Source organism: Musca autumnalis, unplaced genomic scaffold, assembly GCF_047663935.1.
Source record: "Musca autumnalis isolate F117 unplaced genomic scaffold, ASM4766393v1 scaffold_3, whole genome shotgun sequence".
Taxonomy (NCBI): domain Eukaryota; kingdom Metazoa; phylum Arthropoda; class Insecta; order Diptera; family Muscidae; genus Musca; species Musca autumnalis.
Window position 1 is genome coordinate 194,675,098 of NW_027411866.1, and position 16,403 is coordinate 194,691,500.

Consider the following 16,403-nt stretch of genomic DNA (forward strand, 5'->3'; position numbering starts at 1 on the left):
TGATTGTAATAGTGTCGAGGGAATTGCATCAATTGATATAAGCTTTGGAATTTTTGTGTTGATTTTTAGTTTTTATTTAAAATTTGTTTTGTCCTTCGTACTCTGGACACTGAGGGGATTATTTGGGGGATTTTATTGCGAATTTAAATAGAGTAGAGATTTATTTTATTTTGAAATTTATCTTACGAAATTTGAAGGGAAAAAAGAACCCTTTAATAGTTGTAATTTAAAATGTATAACAAGATATGGAAAACCCCTTCAGGCACCTGAAATTTTGTTATAAGGAAACAGGTGTTTTGCTTGGCATTTATTACCCCTCGGGTCCTAATTGCCTTACGTATCTCGTCTATAAAACACTAAATTTAAAATATTTATAAAAACGCTTAAAGATCCGCGCACAAATTCCTTGAAGCAATAACCTTAATTAACTAATTTTACCAGCCAACCCCTAGCCCATTTTTTCAGTTTGGCAACAAAAGCATAAAGTTCAAATTAAATTCAGCGTAAATTGTTCAATTTCGTTATTAAGCTTTCTTCTTCTTCTCCCCCAGCATCATGAAAATTTCTAACAATAAAAAAATGAAAATAAAACTTGTTGTTGTTGTTATACTTACATAGTTTTGTGCAAGGTCAGGATGATTTTTCTGTATGCCATCGTCCAATATGGAGACTACAACACCCTTGCCCGTATAACCTTTTTGCCAGGCGGGGCCAATATTCATATCCAAGCCGTCTTTGGCGCCACCATTCTGTTTGTTCATATTTTGTTCAGCGAGTTGGCGAAGCCAAACAGTTTTGCAATTGAGAGGAAAAAAGTATTTGGTGATTGGATTTTGATGTTGGCGGTGGTGATGGTTGGTCGTAAAGTTTTGTTTTTTTTTTTTTTGATGTTTGAAGCCATTCAGCAGCACAAATAATTGAGAACGCACACACAAATATACCAAAAAAATTCCAATAGAGTTCAAATTCAAATGGTAACATCAGTAGCAGAGCAACAGCAACACCAGTAGTCGTCATTGCAGACACAAACAAATAATTCAATTCAATATTCGTATAACGCCCAGCAAGGATGCCCATGTGTGTGTGTGTGTGTAAAGAATAGAGTATCAAAATATCGCCAGCCACGGCAATAATATCAATGTAAAAGTTGTTGATGTGGCAGTAATATTGCCAATGATTGGTGTTGTTGTTGTATGTTATTGTAAATTAATAAATTAAATTGATTGTGAATAATAGCGCAGGGCATCGTATGTACATGTAAAGAGAAAGAGAGAAAGGGAAAAACATTAAATGAGTGAGAGAAAGATACATACATAAATATATAGAAAACACTAGTTTATCCTTAAAATGTACAATATCCATTTTTATTTTATATGTAAAAAAAATATATTTGTTTGGAAACGTAACAGTGTTTTGGCAAATTGAATACCATTACACAAAACCAATGCAATAATAAAGAGTGGGGGTGAGTGCTTTATTTCGCAGATGTGAACAATAATAATTACATAAAAGTGATGTTCATTTAACATTATTTTTAAATTAATTATATAAATAATACTAATCAAACAATTTATACAATTTGATTTCAAATATTGGAAAAATATAGTAAAACTGTTTATAATAAAAATATAATTAATACTTTTTGAGTGTTTTTTTAAATATAAACTAATTATAATTTAATAAATCTGAATTCCATTAACAAGATCTATTTGAGAATATTAAAAACAACGAGGCCGACCATATCGACGCCTCCAAACAATAGTATGCTAAGTCGACTACGCATGTTTTCAAGTTCTTTACATTTTTATATTTAACGTCCTTTAACTTTAATTCTGTCAAATTTTGGTAATGATCGGACAATCCGAACAGAAGTTATAAGCAAATATTTACTTAGCATAGTACTGAAGGTCAAAGAAATTTCCAAACTTTTAGAGCTTGTCCTGCAAAACTCGAATTAGCAAACTATTATTTGGAGGTGTCGAACGTCCTTTAACTTAAATTCTGTCTAATTTTGGTAATGATCGGACAATCCGAACAGAAGTTATAAACAAATATTGACTTAGCATAGTACTGAAGTTCAAAAAATTTTCCAAACTTTGAGAGCTTCTCCTGCAAAACTCACTTTTTAGACTTAGCATACTATTATTTGGAGGTGTCGATATGATAACCTATATCACTACACCTTGGCATAAGTCATTCACAGATCAAAATTCGTTTTTGCGGAGGTACTAAAGATATTCGCAACCTGTCGTGTTAATTTAAAGATGGAAGTTCTCCGAAAACTATGACTACATGAGCCGCTACCCACGGCGAAACCGGCCACATAATGGTGGTTGTGTGGGTTCGAATCTTCGGCATTCCTTTCCCAGTTGCAAAAATCATCGGTCATTGAGTTCGACTCCAACGAGAAATTAATTAAAATTAATATTAAAACAAGTAAAAGAGTATTAGTCGGCTTGGTCGACAGAGATATACCCTCAGTCTCGGTACTAAAAAAACACGGTGCTCTTGAATAAAATTTAAATGGAAGGTGTTTACAGGTGGGAAGTTTTTGCGGATTCTGAAACTACAATGTTCATAGATAAAAAAAAACGCCGGAGCGCTTTTTAAATAAATCGCGATTCAAGTTGAAATTTTTAGGGGTTGTTTAGGTTTTCACGATTTTGCTTAGAAACCACAAGTCCTATCCAAATTAGACTGAAGAAAATGTTGTAGCTATGAAACTTCTATACAAGATTGACCTTTACGGTATTTTCGTAGGTTTTACCATTTTGAGATATTGAAGTTCAAATTGGGACAATGCACTGACTGTATCGCCCCCTTATAAAACAATGTCATTAAGGGTGCGCCTTAACTAACTTTTAATGAAGACCGCTTACACAGGAGAAGTTTTTGTGAATTCTAAAACAGCAATATTCATAGATTAGAAAAATCCAAAAACAAGAAAAAATCGCAGTAGGGATTTTTAAACTTTTTTTCACTATTATGCTTGGAAACCGCAAGTCCTATCGAAATGGTGTTTAGGAAAATGTTGTAGCTGTGAAAATTCTCTAGATGAATGACCTTTATGAATTGTTCACAGGTAATACCATTTTTGAGATAAAGAAGCTCAGGTTACATTTTTAGGTTTTTTTTGTTAGAGTTTCGCGATTTTGCTTGAATGCGGCAATTCTTATCGATATGGGACCTGAGAAAATCTGAGAAAGCTGTGGAATTGTCTACAAGACTGGCTTATGTAACTTTTCCTAGGTTGTACCATTTTTTAGATATTTAAGTTTAAGTTAGGAATTTGCAGTCATGACATTGTTTTAAAAGGCAGCGATACAGAATTAAATTGAATTTGAACTGTCCCAATTTGAACTTCTATATCTCAAAAACGGTGGACAACATATTATGAACGCAAAAGTTTGGACCGAAACGCCTGATGCGTTCGAGAGTTATCGTAACCTCCAGCCATGCAGACAGACAGACGGACAGATAGACGCTCCAACCACTACACATGGTGCCGTAGGAATTTTTTAACCTTTCGGACTATTTACTCGGGAAGTATGGGCTTTCCTCTTATGAAACTTCTACCGTCGTAATGAGCGCTGCGAATACAAGCTGCTACAACAAAAATCAAAGCGATTCGAGAGCAGGTCCTAAACTTTTCCGTGGGAGGTACCCGAAGGACTAAACCGATAGAGGCCATAGAGCAACACAATGAGATGCTTTCGTTGCAGTAATTGCTTGGGTGTTACCGTGAGAGCCATCCCAATCACCATCTGCTGGCTAGGCCCGACACGTTCTGGCATATCAGAAGGATATTCATGCTATAGAGAGGGAGGTGCAACAATATAAAAGAGAACCCCTGGATCAACAGGCATATATAAGCAGGTTTAACTAGTATTCACACGGATGCAGTTGCTAAGGCCATAAGAAAATATAGTGTGAATAAAGTCCTCGGAGTACATCCCCCATCTATCGCAGCTATGGAGCGTCAGCTGCCACGGCAAACTAGAGTAGTTTTGGCTCAACTACGCTCGGGATATTGCAGTCGCCTTAATTCTTATTGGGCGGAAATCGACCGCGCCGTGCAAGACATCTGCCCAGTATCCGACACCTCTTCCACTGCCCCGACAAACCTACTCATCTAACTCCAGTGGATCTGTGGTTATATCCCATCGAAGCAGCCACTTTCCTGGAACTGGAGATAGACCCAGAGCCAGATTGAACAGAAGAACGAACATACAAACATAATAATAAACACTGTTACAAAAAAAAAAAAAAAAAAAACATAGAGGCCATATTGGAATCACATTTGTGCATGGTAGAAATATCACGATGTGCAAAGTATGGACCAAATCTGTTAATCCTTTCTAGAGTTTCATTTTGAACTTTTGTGGGAGAGGTACCGGAAGGAGTGGACCGATATGGCTCATCATCAAACATAAACTAAGTTTGGAGAAAATATTACTATCGCTTAATTTTTTATAAAATCGGTTCATCTGTTCGAGAGTTATCGTGCGCTCAGCCAGACAGACAGAAATGGCTAAATCGACGGTCGGACATGGCTAAATCGACTCCAAATTGTCTGAAACGGATTTCGTCCAAACATACTTGGGATCTAAAACCATTATTTCGATGAGACACATTTGGCCCGTATGAAAGTGTATACCCTTGTTAGCACAAATGCTGAGGGTATAACAAGTATTAGGCCGGTCCGAATAAAAAAATACCGAAAATCGGGAGGTACCGTTCTATGGAGGTTATATGAAGACGAGGACCTATGCCGACAAATTTCAGGTGGAAAGTTGTATACCGCCAACGAAGACTAATTGCCAAATTTTAGCCATTACGGTGGTATATTGAGGCCTCAACCTTCAAAATACCGAAAATAGTGAGGTATCGTTCTATTAGGGTTTTGCTTCATTATCCTTCTGAAGTGGATTTAACGTGGTATTTTGGACTCCCAAATGGGTAGAAAACCTGATGCTGAGGGTATAACAAGTATTAGGCCGGTCCGAATAAAAAAATACCGAAAATCGGGAGGTACCGTTCTATGGAGGTTATATGAAGACGAGGGCCTATGCCGACAAATTGCAGGTGGAAAGTTGTATACCGCCAACGAAGACTAATTGCCAAATTTTAGCCATTACGGTGGTATATTGAGGCCTCAACCTTCAAAATACCGAAAATAGTGAGGTATCGTTCTATTAGGGTTTTGCTTCATTATCCTTCTGAAGTGGATTTAACGTGGTATTTTGGACTCCCAAATGGGTAGAAAAACTACACGCAGAAAATAACCAATATAAAGTGATGGCGTGTTTGGTGCATCAAATACTTGAAATCGGCCGAAAATATATATGGAAGCTATAGCCAAATCCAAATCTCGATCACCATCAACCATTCCAAATTTCATTGAAATTTGACATACATAGCGTATTTGCGTATACAATACATGATATCGGCCGATAGTATATATGGGTGCTATATCCAAATCTGAACCGATTCAAGCTAAAAGCAATAGCATTCTTCCTATGACAAAAAATTGATTTTCCCAAACCAAAGGACACAATAAATGCGACCTTTACGTTTCGAACGCACGACTAAAAAAGTGACTCTGTGTGTATCCCTAAAAGGAACTATGGGTCTATCTTTTTTCCTGGATGTTGTATAATATCTTTTACCACAGAGTGGTGTAGGATATAACAATAACAGAAAAATTGCTACCACGACCACTTCTTACAGAACCATGTAATTTTCTTGCAATTTTGCATAACCATCTCGTAATGTGCTACCTTGTGTCCTCGATAACCCCACGAATTCCATCTTTGAGGGCTGGGCTGTTGGCGTAGACCTTATTCCAAAGGAACGGAGGCAAGGTGTTAAATCACAAGATCTCCGTGAATAAACTTTGGCCCGTAAACAAACAATGGTTACGTGTGACACGCAGCACTATATTGTTGAATATAAACATTGTCCAGATCAGAAATCGGCACACAACAACAACAATTTGAGCAAACACTGTTGTTAGTGCATGGTTTTTCAATTAGTGAGTGGAGAGAGAAGCTATCTTTGCTTGCTCGCAAGTAAAGAGCTGCGGAATGCTGGTCCAGATCAACATTATCCAACTCCGATCATTTTAAGAATTAATAATCTCTCGATAGCGCTATCCATTTACCGTAACTGTTGATCCAACTTCATTTTCCTCGGAACCTGCTCAACTTTTCGGTTTTCCGAGCCCCATATGCGACAATTTTGTTTGTTGACGTAGCCATCGAGATAGAAAAGGTTCTCATCTGTCAAGATAATTCTTCGATGGAATTCCGGATCATCACAAAGTTTGGACCAATCGGTTACTTCCTTCGAGAGTTATCGATCGCACGACTTTAGCAAAAAAAAAAAAAAATGGAACATTTGTTGAGGTACCCGAAGGAATGGACTGACTGACGTGTTACATTCATCCTAGTTAGGACACAATATTGCAAGGTATGAGGGCTGAACGATTACTATCAGGCCTAACAATGAAAACGCGAATATTTACCATAAAAATAGTTTTATTGTTTTCTTATGTAGTCTCCAGGATGATTTATGCGCTCTTACATGCGCTCAAACCAATTGTTGAAACCGTTTTTCCACTCCGATTTAGACACCTCCATAACATGTTTTGAACGCTTTTATAGTATCTTCTGGCTACAAAAATCATTGACCACGCCTTTTTTTCTTGATATAATGGAATCAAATAAAAGCATTGGATACCCAGTTTGGTCTGTACTGCGGATGACCCATCAATTCCACGTTTTTCAAGTGAAACAGGCGCTGGTTTGAATCGATGTGTGTGAGGTCGCATTGTCATGATGCACAATGATTCGTCTTCTCTTGTGCGGTTTTCGTATTAGGGATAGGTCAGTCGATTAATCGACTTTTTGTAGTCAAAAATCTAAAATCGTAGTCGACTTTTGTCTGGAGGGAAAATCGCATAATCGATTATCTTGTGATCGATTTTTGAGTTAGCCCATAGATTGTTGACTTGGCGGTTTTACAGTTTCAAAAGAAAACTCGAAAATCGAAGAATAGTCGATTATAATCGATTTTCTGCGGTTATGAAAAAGTCTAAAGTCGTGTTTTAAGACAACTGAAATAATCGTTAGATCGAAAAATCGCATTTTTAGTTTTAGACCAAAATCGAAAAATCGATTATTGCTTTCCATTACCTATCCTTAGTTCGAACTTCTCAGGAGACTTTTGGCAAACAAATTGTAGTGTACCACTCAGAACTAGCCATCCTACATTTCTGAAGCCGTATAGTCGTCAGTTATCGTCAGTTTTGATGAAGAAACAGGCGACCATTTGCTTCGAAGTGCTTCTTACATGAACAACTTTCGTTAGATTTGACTCGCTTTTGAAGACCTGAACGATCGAATCTTGTTTTGTTTCGGGCTCCTAAGCACAGATCCAAGATTCGCCGTCGTCGTTTGAAGCACAACTATCGTTTTTATACCCTCGGCCTTTATGCTAACAAGGGTATATACACTTTCATACGGGCAAATTGTGCCTCATCGAAATTATGGTTTTAGACCCCAAGTATGTTTGGACGAAATGTGATTCAGACAATTTGGAGTTGATTTAGCCATGTCCGTCCGTCTGTCTGTCTGCTGGTGCATACGAAAACTCTCGAACTGATCAACCGATTCGGTCCAAAATTTGGCTTTCGTAATATTTTGTCCAAACTTAGTTTCAGTTCGAAGATGGGTTATATCAGTCCACTCCTTCCGGTACCTCCCCCACAAAAGTTCGAAAAATTTCGGAAAAGTTGTGCGCACGATAACTCTTGAAGGAACCGATTGGCCCATACTTTGCACAGACTTAGATGAGGTTGCAATATGGACTCAATCGGTCCATTTCTTCGGGTACCTGCCCACACAAAATTTCGGAAAAGTTCAGTTTACGACCTGCTCTCGAAACGTTTTGATTTTTGTTTTAGCAACTTGTATTAACTGCCCATCAGGGGCAAGTCCATACTTCCTGAGAATATAGCCTGAAAGGTGCAAAAAACCTCTTATGACACCGTGTGTAGTGATTGGAGCGCAAGATAACTCTCGAACGGATCTGCCGATTCAGTCCAAGATGTGGCCTTCGTAATATTTCGTGCAAACTTAGTTTATGTTCGAAGATAAGACATATCGGTCTACTCCTTCAGGTACCTCCCCCACAAAAGTTCAAAAATGTTCGGAAAAATTGTGCACACGATAACTCTTGATAGGAGTAACCGATTTGGTCCATACTTTTCACATCATAATATATCTACCAGATATAGATCAGGTTCGAATTTGTACTATATTTGTCCACTCCTTCGGGTAGCTCCCACACAAAATTTCGGATAAGTTCTCTTTAAGACCCGATCTCGAATCACTTTGGCTGCTTCAATTACGACAGTAAAGTTTTTTCAGGGGCGAGTCCATACTTCTTGAGAAAACAGCCCGAAAGTTGTAAAAATCTCATATGCACCATATCGACGCCTCCAAACAATAGTATTCTAAGTCGACTTAGCATGTTTTCAAGTTCTTTCATTTTTATATTTAACGTCTTTTAACTTAAATTCTGTCAAATTTTGGCAATAATCGGACAATCCGAACAGAAGTTATAAACAAATATTTACTTAGCATAGTACTGAAGATCAAAGAAATTTCCAAATTTTAGAGCTTGTCCTGCAAAACTCACTGTTCAGAATCAGCAAACTATTATTTGGAGGTGTCGAACGTCCTTTAACTTAAATTCTGTCAAATTTTGGTAATGATCGGTCAATCCGAACAGAAGTTATAAACGAATATTGACTTAGCATAGTACTGAAGTTCAAAAAAATGTCCACACTTTGAGAGCTTCTCCTGCAAAACTCACTTTTTAGACTTAGCATACTATTATTTGGAGGTGTCGATATGTAGTGTCGGGAGAGCTCGAACCGAATACTTTGTTCGTCCACACTTTGGATATCGTAATATTTCTTCGAATATTAGATGAAATTCGAATGTGGTGCTTATAGGTCAAAAGTTCGAAAATATTCGATCAAATGGTACGCGCGATATCCCATAGACCTACCAAGCGATTCGGTCCACACTGTGGTTCTCTAAATATTGTCGAAACTTAGTTCATGTTCAACTTTGGGCCCTATCTGTCCAATCCTTGGGGTACCACCCACACAAATGTTCAACATTTTTGTTTGGTTAACGGTCTGTTCGAGGATTCTTCGGACATTTTTACAGAAGTTTTTCCTAGTGGTCCTGTTTACATCGGTATTATGTTTTTCGTAGGATAGTATGGTAAAAAAGCCCTATCTATCGATATTTCCGCAAATTTTTGAGCTTTAATCCTATCCATATTTTTGTCGGTTCATACGGCCAAAATTTTGAACACCTTAATACATAAGTTTTTTTGGGAAAAAGTGTTTCAATCCACACAGGCTGAAGTATATCTCTGTCGGCAAAGCCTACTGATACTTTTTACTTATTATTCATAATTTCTTTGCACCTATCCACAAGAGCTTCTTTTTGAGCGATTGTCCAATTTTGCTGGATATAACCAGAAAAATCCATTTATACGGTGAAATATTAAATGTGAAAAATTATCGGACGAAAATGTTCACAAGTAAATTCCATTTTTTTTTTGCAAAGTGATTTTTTCAAGTCACTGTAAACAACACAACACATGGTCGAATGACAAACTGCCCTGAGTACGTATAGGCTAAGAACTGTCAAACTGTCAAAAAAAAAAAAAATTCAAATGGCGCCTGGCAACATACGGTGTTGCCTAGGCCAGATAGTTTTCGTGCAGCCCTCGTACAACGTCTGCACCAAATCAGTTGATCCATTCAATAGGTTATCGTGCGGACCAGTCCTACAGACAGTGGTAAATTGAATCCAAATTGTCTGCAACTAATTTTGTCAAAACATACATTAAATAGACGGACCTCTATTTCCACAAAAATGTCGATCGATTGTGATCTATAGCGTGATTACAAGATTTAGATAGACAGACGGACGATCACACATGGCCAGATCGACTCAACTCCTAGAGGCATTAATTTTGCTATATATTAAGGTATATGAAATTCTCGTTTAATTGATAAACTCTCGTCAGTGATGTTTGGACTATGAATCGAACCCGGGCATTAAGTGTACAAGGCTGGTGTACTTATAAATAATTAAAATAAAAACTTTTGCTTTTTAATGATGCAAAAGTTAACTTCTCTTCCGACACATGTGACTATACACTCGAATAACATTCCTTCATAATTTATGATATTATTACAATTTAAAATTAATGATGTCCTGTTTACAGTTATTTAAAAGTTGCGATTACCTTTAATGTCTATACGGGAGTATACTTTGTCAACCGCAACTCTGCTGATAGCCCTGACATATTTTACTGTTCACATTTAGCGAACCACCGCCGCCGCTACACAGTTGGTTGACATTTACGTAACTAATTTCTTCTTTAACTATGTATAACCTCAATTTTAACTTTGTGTTTCTTTGGTTTCTTTTTCGTAATTTTTGTTGTGGTTTATACTTGTTCCGTACATTTCCGTTTCCGTTGACGGTTGGTTGGCTGGCTGCTTGCTTTGGTTGGTGATGTTAGTTTGTGGTGATTTTTTTCTGCTTTTTTGTGAGTTACCAAAGTTGTGTGTGTGTGTTTTGGTGTTTTCTTTGGCTAATATGTTTTTAATTACTTTTATACAGAAGCCAAACCATGTAAACTAGGACACAAAGGAGACATGAAATCCTCCTGCTACAACTTCAGTAGCAAAAAATCCATATTTGAAATAAATAAAATAAAATTTCAAGTATAATTTATTATTTAAAAAAGTCCTGTCTGCTGAGCTATGTCTTTATATTCTGTTTTCTCTTTTACAAGTCATGCTGTTTCCTGCTTGTATTTGTATGTTTGTGTGATTTTTTTTAGTTTTTTTTAGGTTATTTCCGTCATTTCCTTTGGCAGTGTTCTTTGGCTAATTAAGATTTGTTTTCGTTTTTAACATTTCAGTGTTATTTTTTGTTATTTAATGGTTGGACACATACAACTGATAAACATCACTGAAAGACATGGCGAAAGGGACAAAAACAAATAAGAGAAAGGATTGACAGACATACATACTTGGTTGGAGAAGAACTTTTAATGATTTTTTCTTGAGGAGTTTTTTTATTTGCACTTTCTTGTAAATAACAAAAGTCTCTTGGGGCTGCTGGATCAGAATTCTAAGAGTGTAACAAGATTGGGATTATTCTGGAAACTTTGGTGTCAAAAGATTGTAATTGACATAATTATGTTAATCAAAAAAGTGTCATCAGACATCAGTAATTTAATGAGAGCTTATGGACTTAATGTGTCAAGATTTTAATGACTGGCCACCAGCAACAGAATGGATTGGTATTCTAGCCCAGCTAAAAAATGCAGAAAAAAACGGATAAAAGTTCAAAGGCCTTTGGCAGCATACTTAAGATTCACAGACTTAAGGGTGAATAAAATTAAGAAAGATATGGCACTAATTGCAATATATGAAGAAGATGACGCTAATTATAATTCAAAAATTTGTTTGCTTGGGCTATTATTTAAGAAGTTTGTATTTCTTAATGATTTATTAACTATGAAACTTTAAGGAAACTTTAAGAAAGTTAAAGATATCATAGCTTACAAATGAGTCGAAAGTGGGTTGATTTTTTTGTATTAATTTTTGGGTAAAATTTGTGTCCTGTTAACAATTTTCTTAATAAATATTTGTATCTGTTCTAATTGTCTTCAGCAGTCTCTATTGCACATTTTCAACATTGCAGATATATTAAATCATTTCAAAAATATATTGACTTTAGTGGTTACTAGAACTTGTTGTTATTTCAACCTCAAACACACAAATGAACACAATTTAATGAAAACTTTTAATACTCTTGTTGACAACTTCGAAGATAGTTATAGTCCTTCTTGTTAAACATTTATCATACCTGTTATGTTTACAAAACCCGAAAATTCCTTTTAAATACCACATTTACAACTTTCTGTAAACAAAAACCGCATATACATATACACTAGGAACTTATGTTTTCTATGGTTAACAAGGAAATATTCTAACACAGCTTACATTCATGTTAGTATGGACAAAAACATATGTTGCGGACAAATTTCACATTATTTAAATTTCAGCAAAAGGAAAGGAAAACTGGTAGGTATAAATTTCACCTGTGTGTGTTATAGAATTGTTGTAAGAATGTATGAATTAAAAATGGTCCATAAGAAAATAATAATTATAACAGATATTAATTAACTCGAAGAATGTAATATGTTGAAAAGTGTTGTTCATTGCTGTAATGACGCATAATTTATTTTGCAACAAAGTCAATAATTTACACAGGGGAAAGTCAGAAATCATCTAATATTTAAAGTATTGGTCGGCTTTATAAATATAGAAAAAATATGAGTATTTCCGGAACTTTAAAGCCTCTATCTCGGGAAGTATGAACGCGTGCCCGGCACTGGGCGCTAAACTGGACTTGTTTCCAAAAAGTCGTGACTACTTAATAAATGAGACTACTAAAAAATAAGCAAAAACTTTGCGCGACATGTCCTTGTTAAAATAACTGGTTAGTAAGGGGTCTTATAATGAGTAATGAGTTTCTTTCTGTTACGAAAGTAACGAAGTCTACAATTTGTGGTGGGGAAGGTTCTGACCACTGGAAATCCTACATTGTAATTGTTCCACAAACATCCCATACGGGACAAGGGAGACTTCTCTCATATCAATGAGTGCACCCCTATTCATATTAGCTTAATGATAAGGCCCCTACGGTTTATTGCCGAGTCCGAACGGCGCACAATGGTTCAAGAAACTATTTTCCTGGCCAAAAATCAAAATCATGTTTTGTTACAGATATTTAATTTCTATATGGGATTCGATAGTAAACATATTGAAACTAAGGAAACCAAAAAATTAGGTCAACATATTGGAAGGTGCGGGCGTGGGGTGCCTCTAAAACGAACATTTTTCCCATTTTTGAGAAATACGTAATTTTTGAAAACTTCTGAGGAAAGAAATAGCTATTTCTCGGAAACTATAACATATATTGCCTTCGCTGTTTTTTTGTTAGGTGTTTTTTTGTTAGGCCTTTAAAAATAGTCTAAACAAATTACCGTAGCGTTTACACAACAAGAGCTATTTTATTTTTCCTCAGGTACTAAATTTTATGAAATTCCAAATTTATTGTCTAGAACTTTTGTGGAACAACATGGAACAATGTTCTGTTTTCACAGAAATATGTCCGAGAGTCTCCTCTTTCAGCCCATATATACTTTTGTTCCCGCCCGTTCCGTCCGTTGAACACTTTTTTAAATTTATTGAAATTACATGGGTAAAAATGTGTGGTTTTCCATACCATTTCCCATATGAATTACAGTTTTTTTTTTCACAAATTAAAATTTTTTGGAGTATATGAGTTTTTATATGAGTTATATAAGTTTTATGAAAACCTAAGGAGCATTTTATTTTAATTTTTAAAAAATTTAATTTTTTTATTTTTTTTTGTAAAAATTTTGTGAAAAAATTTTTTTCGATTTTTTTTTTTTTTGGTATTTTTATAGTTTTTCTATTGCCGTTTGATCATCTGTAATATATAAGAAGATATAAAAAACACAAAAAAAAAACTGATATTTTGATGAAAAATAGTAAAACAAATCAAAAGTTTAACTTTGACCTTGAATTCCTCTGCAACTACCCGACCTAATTTGACCGCTTATAATTCACCGGAAAGCTGATTGTGTTATCTGTGTAACAAAAATACGTGAAAATATCTCTATCCGTTCAAAAGTTACAGAATTTTGACCAGGAAAAAACGATTCTGAACCATTGTGCGGCGTGCCCTAAGACACCACTTGTAGAGAAGTTTTACAAGGCTGAAATACTCAGGAAATGTCGCCAACATTGCTGAGGGGTAATTTTGCCACCGTTGAAATGTTTGATGTTGCCTGGCCGGAGAATCGAACCCACGACCTTTAGCGTGCAAGGCGGTTGTGCGTACAATTGCACCACGGTGGCACCCTGGAAATCCTACATTAAAACTTCAAAATACCTGAAATCGGATGGTACCGTTATATATGGGCTATATCGTGTCCACAAGTATAGGTGGAGAAGTTTTTTGACCACTGGTAACCCCAAATACCAAATTAAATTCAATTGGGACCAAAATTGTAGAAAAATTTTAAAAGAAGCCGATAGCCGTAGTAGCTATTGCTTTTAGCAATAAGTTTATTATTATTTTTAATAGTAATAAATATTTAAATAAATAAAATAAAAAATTTAGAAGACCTCAAATTGGCCGGTAACGAGGACCTATTTATGTGCACTGTACTTAATGGAGGAGTTCGTAAACCACCACAAATTCTAAATGCCAAATTACAGCCAATTAATATCGAACTGTTGATAAAACAAGTAAAAAAGTATAAGGCCCATTTTTACATCCTTTCTGTAGTTAAATTTTGGTCGGTATCGGACAGATAACCCGTTTTTTGTTTTTAAATGTTTCCTTTAATAATAAGTGTCAGATAAATTAAAAGGAACTTTGTGTTCCTTTTAAAATTTAAGAAAAAAATTTCAGCAAATTCAAATCAATCAATCAGATTTGAGTAAATTTTATGTATACAGAATTTTGTGCTCGATATTGCCATATTTTTACAAAATTTAACATTTATATTAAATGGAAGATGTAATAACAAATCCCTGGTAATGCGAACTTTATTCATTAATTTTCTTAAAGTAAGGTATAACTAAAATGGACTTTAAAGACAAGATGTAAGAACGGGCCTTAGTCGGCTTTACTGACGGAGATACCCTCAGTCTGTAGGAAATTGAAAATTGCATCTATCGCCAAATCGAATACCACAAAGAAAACCAAGATCGTTGTCCCTAAAAATTATGTAATTATAAGGTTTTCAGAATTTTGTTGTTGTATGAGGAAGAGGTACCTGAAGGAATGGACCATATTGAAAGTGGTCTTATTTTGAGATTCATTCCTTTCGATAAATATCGCACCTAGCACTCTTTTCAGTTGGTCACCGAAAAATTTACAACTTTTAGAGCATCATGTCCTCCCAAGGGATACTCGAACAGAACTTAAACGTCAATTAAACAAAAATATCGAACTTATGTGAGATGTGGCCCATTTTCGAACTTAAAAGAGAAGACCGATATGGAACTTTTTCCAAGCTAAACTAAATTTTGAAGAAAATCTACAGTTTGAAACAAATCAGTTGTTCCGTTCAAGAGATATCGCGTGTATCATTTTAGCGAATATTTTTGAACTTTTGGGGTGTAGATACGATATTATTACGATATGCAATGTTTGTAGCAAAGCAGTATCTTGTTTGAGAGTTGTCGTGTGCACCAGCCAATACACATGGTAGCAGTAGGTGTCTTTAAGCTGTCGTGTCATTTTCTCAGGAAGTATGGACTTGCCCCTAAAAGAACTTGTACAGTTGTAAGAGGGGCCCTGAATACAACCTGTCGCAAAAACAAAATTTAAACCATTTGAGAGGAGACCTTAAAATTAACTTTTCCACAATTCTGTGTGGTAAATAGCTGATAGTATGGACTTGCCCCTAAAAAACTTGTACAGTCCTATAGGGGCCCCGAACACAATCTGTCGCAAAAAATTAAAACTATTTGAGAGGAGACCTTAAAATGCACTTTTCCGATATTCTATGTGGAAAGTACCCGAAGGAGTGGACCGATGTAGTCTATGTTAGAACATGATCTATGTTTTGTAGAAATATTACGATGTGCAAAGTATGGCCGGCACATTTCGCGCGGTCCTTTTTTTATCGAATAATGTTGAACTTTTGTGGCGGATTGGATCGATGTGGCGCATTTTCGAACTTGATAAAAGTTTGGACTAAAACCGTTCTAGAGTTATTGTGCATTCTAGGCAGTCAGACAGGAGGACGGTTATGGCTAAATCGACTAAAATTCTCTGAAACGGATTTCGTCCAAACATACATGGAATCTAAAACCATTATTTCGATGATACACATTTTGGTCATATAAAAGTGAATATACCCTTTTTTGTCTAAAGTCAGCGGATATAAAAAAAATCAAAATAGCTGAATTTGGACGGAAAGGAATATATGATCACTGGAAAATTCCCCCAAACCACATCGGAATTCATGCAAGGAGATATGACAGAGCTGGGACTCTTCGCGGATAAGAGGGGAAATGACACACTCAATATGACACTGGCGCATGGTGTTACCTTGGAACTCTCTTCAGAGGCCAAGTATCTAGGCCAGAATGCGGCACCTCTTTACTCGCGAGCAAGCAAAGAGAGCTTCTCTCTCCACTCACTAATTGAAAAACCATGCACTGATAACAGTGTTTGCTCAAATTG

At 35.9% G+C, this 16,403-nt stretch overlaps 1 protein-coding gene across 19 annotated transcripts in view; it reads right to left on the minus strand.

Annotated features, from left to right (window-relative positions):
- Window positions 1-16,403, minus strand: part of Fur2 (furin-like protease 2) — a 719,646-nt gene that overhangs the window by 106,342 nt on the left and 596,901 nt on the right. For all 19 annotated transcript variants that reach the window (XM_073976168.1, XM_073976161.1, XM_073976169.1 and 16 more), the window contains one exon: window positions 615-749. In XM_073976168.1, coding sequence (XP_073832269.1) covers window positions 615-749 — 135 coding nt within the window. The remainder of the gene's footprint in view (window positions 1-614; window positions 750-16,403) is intronic.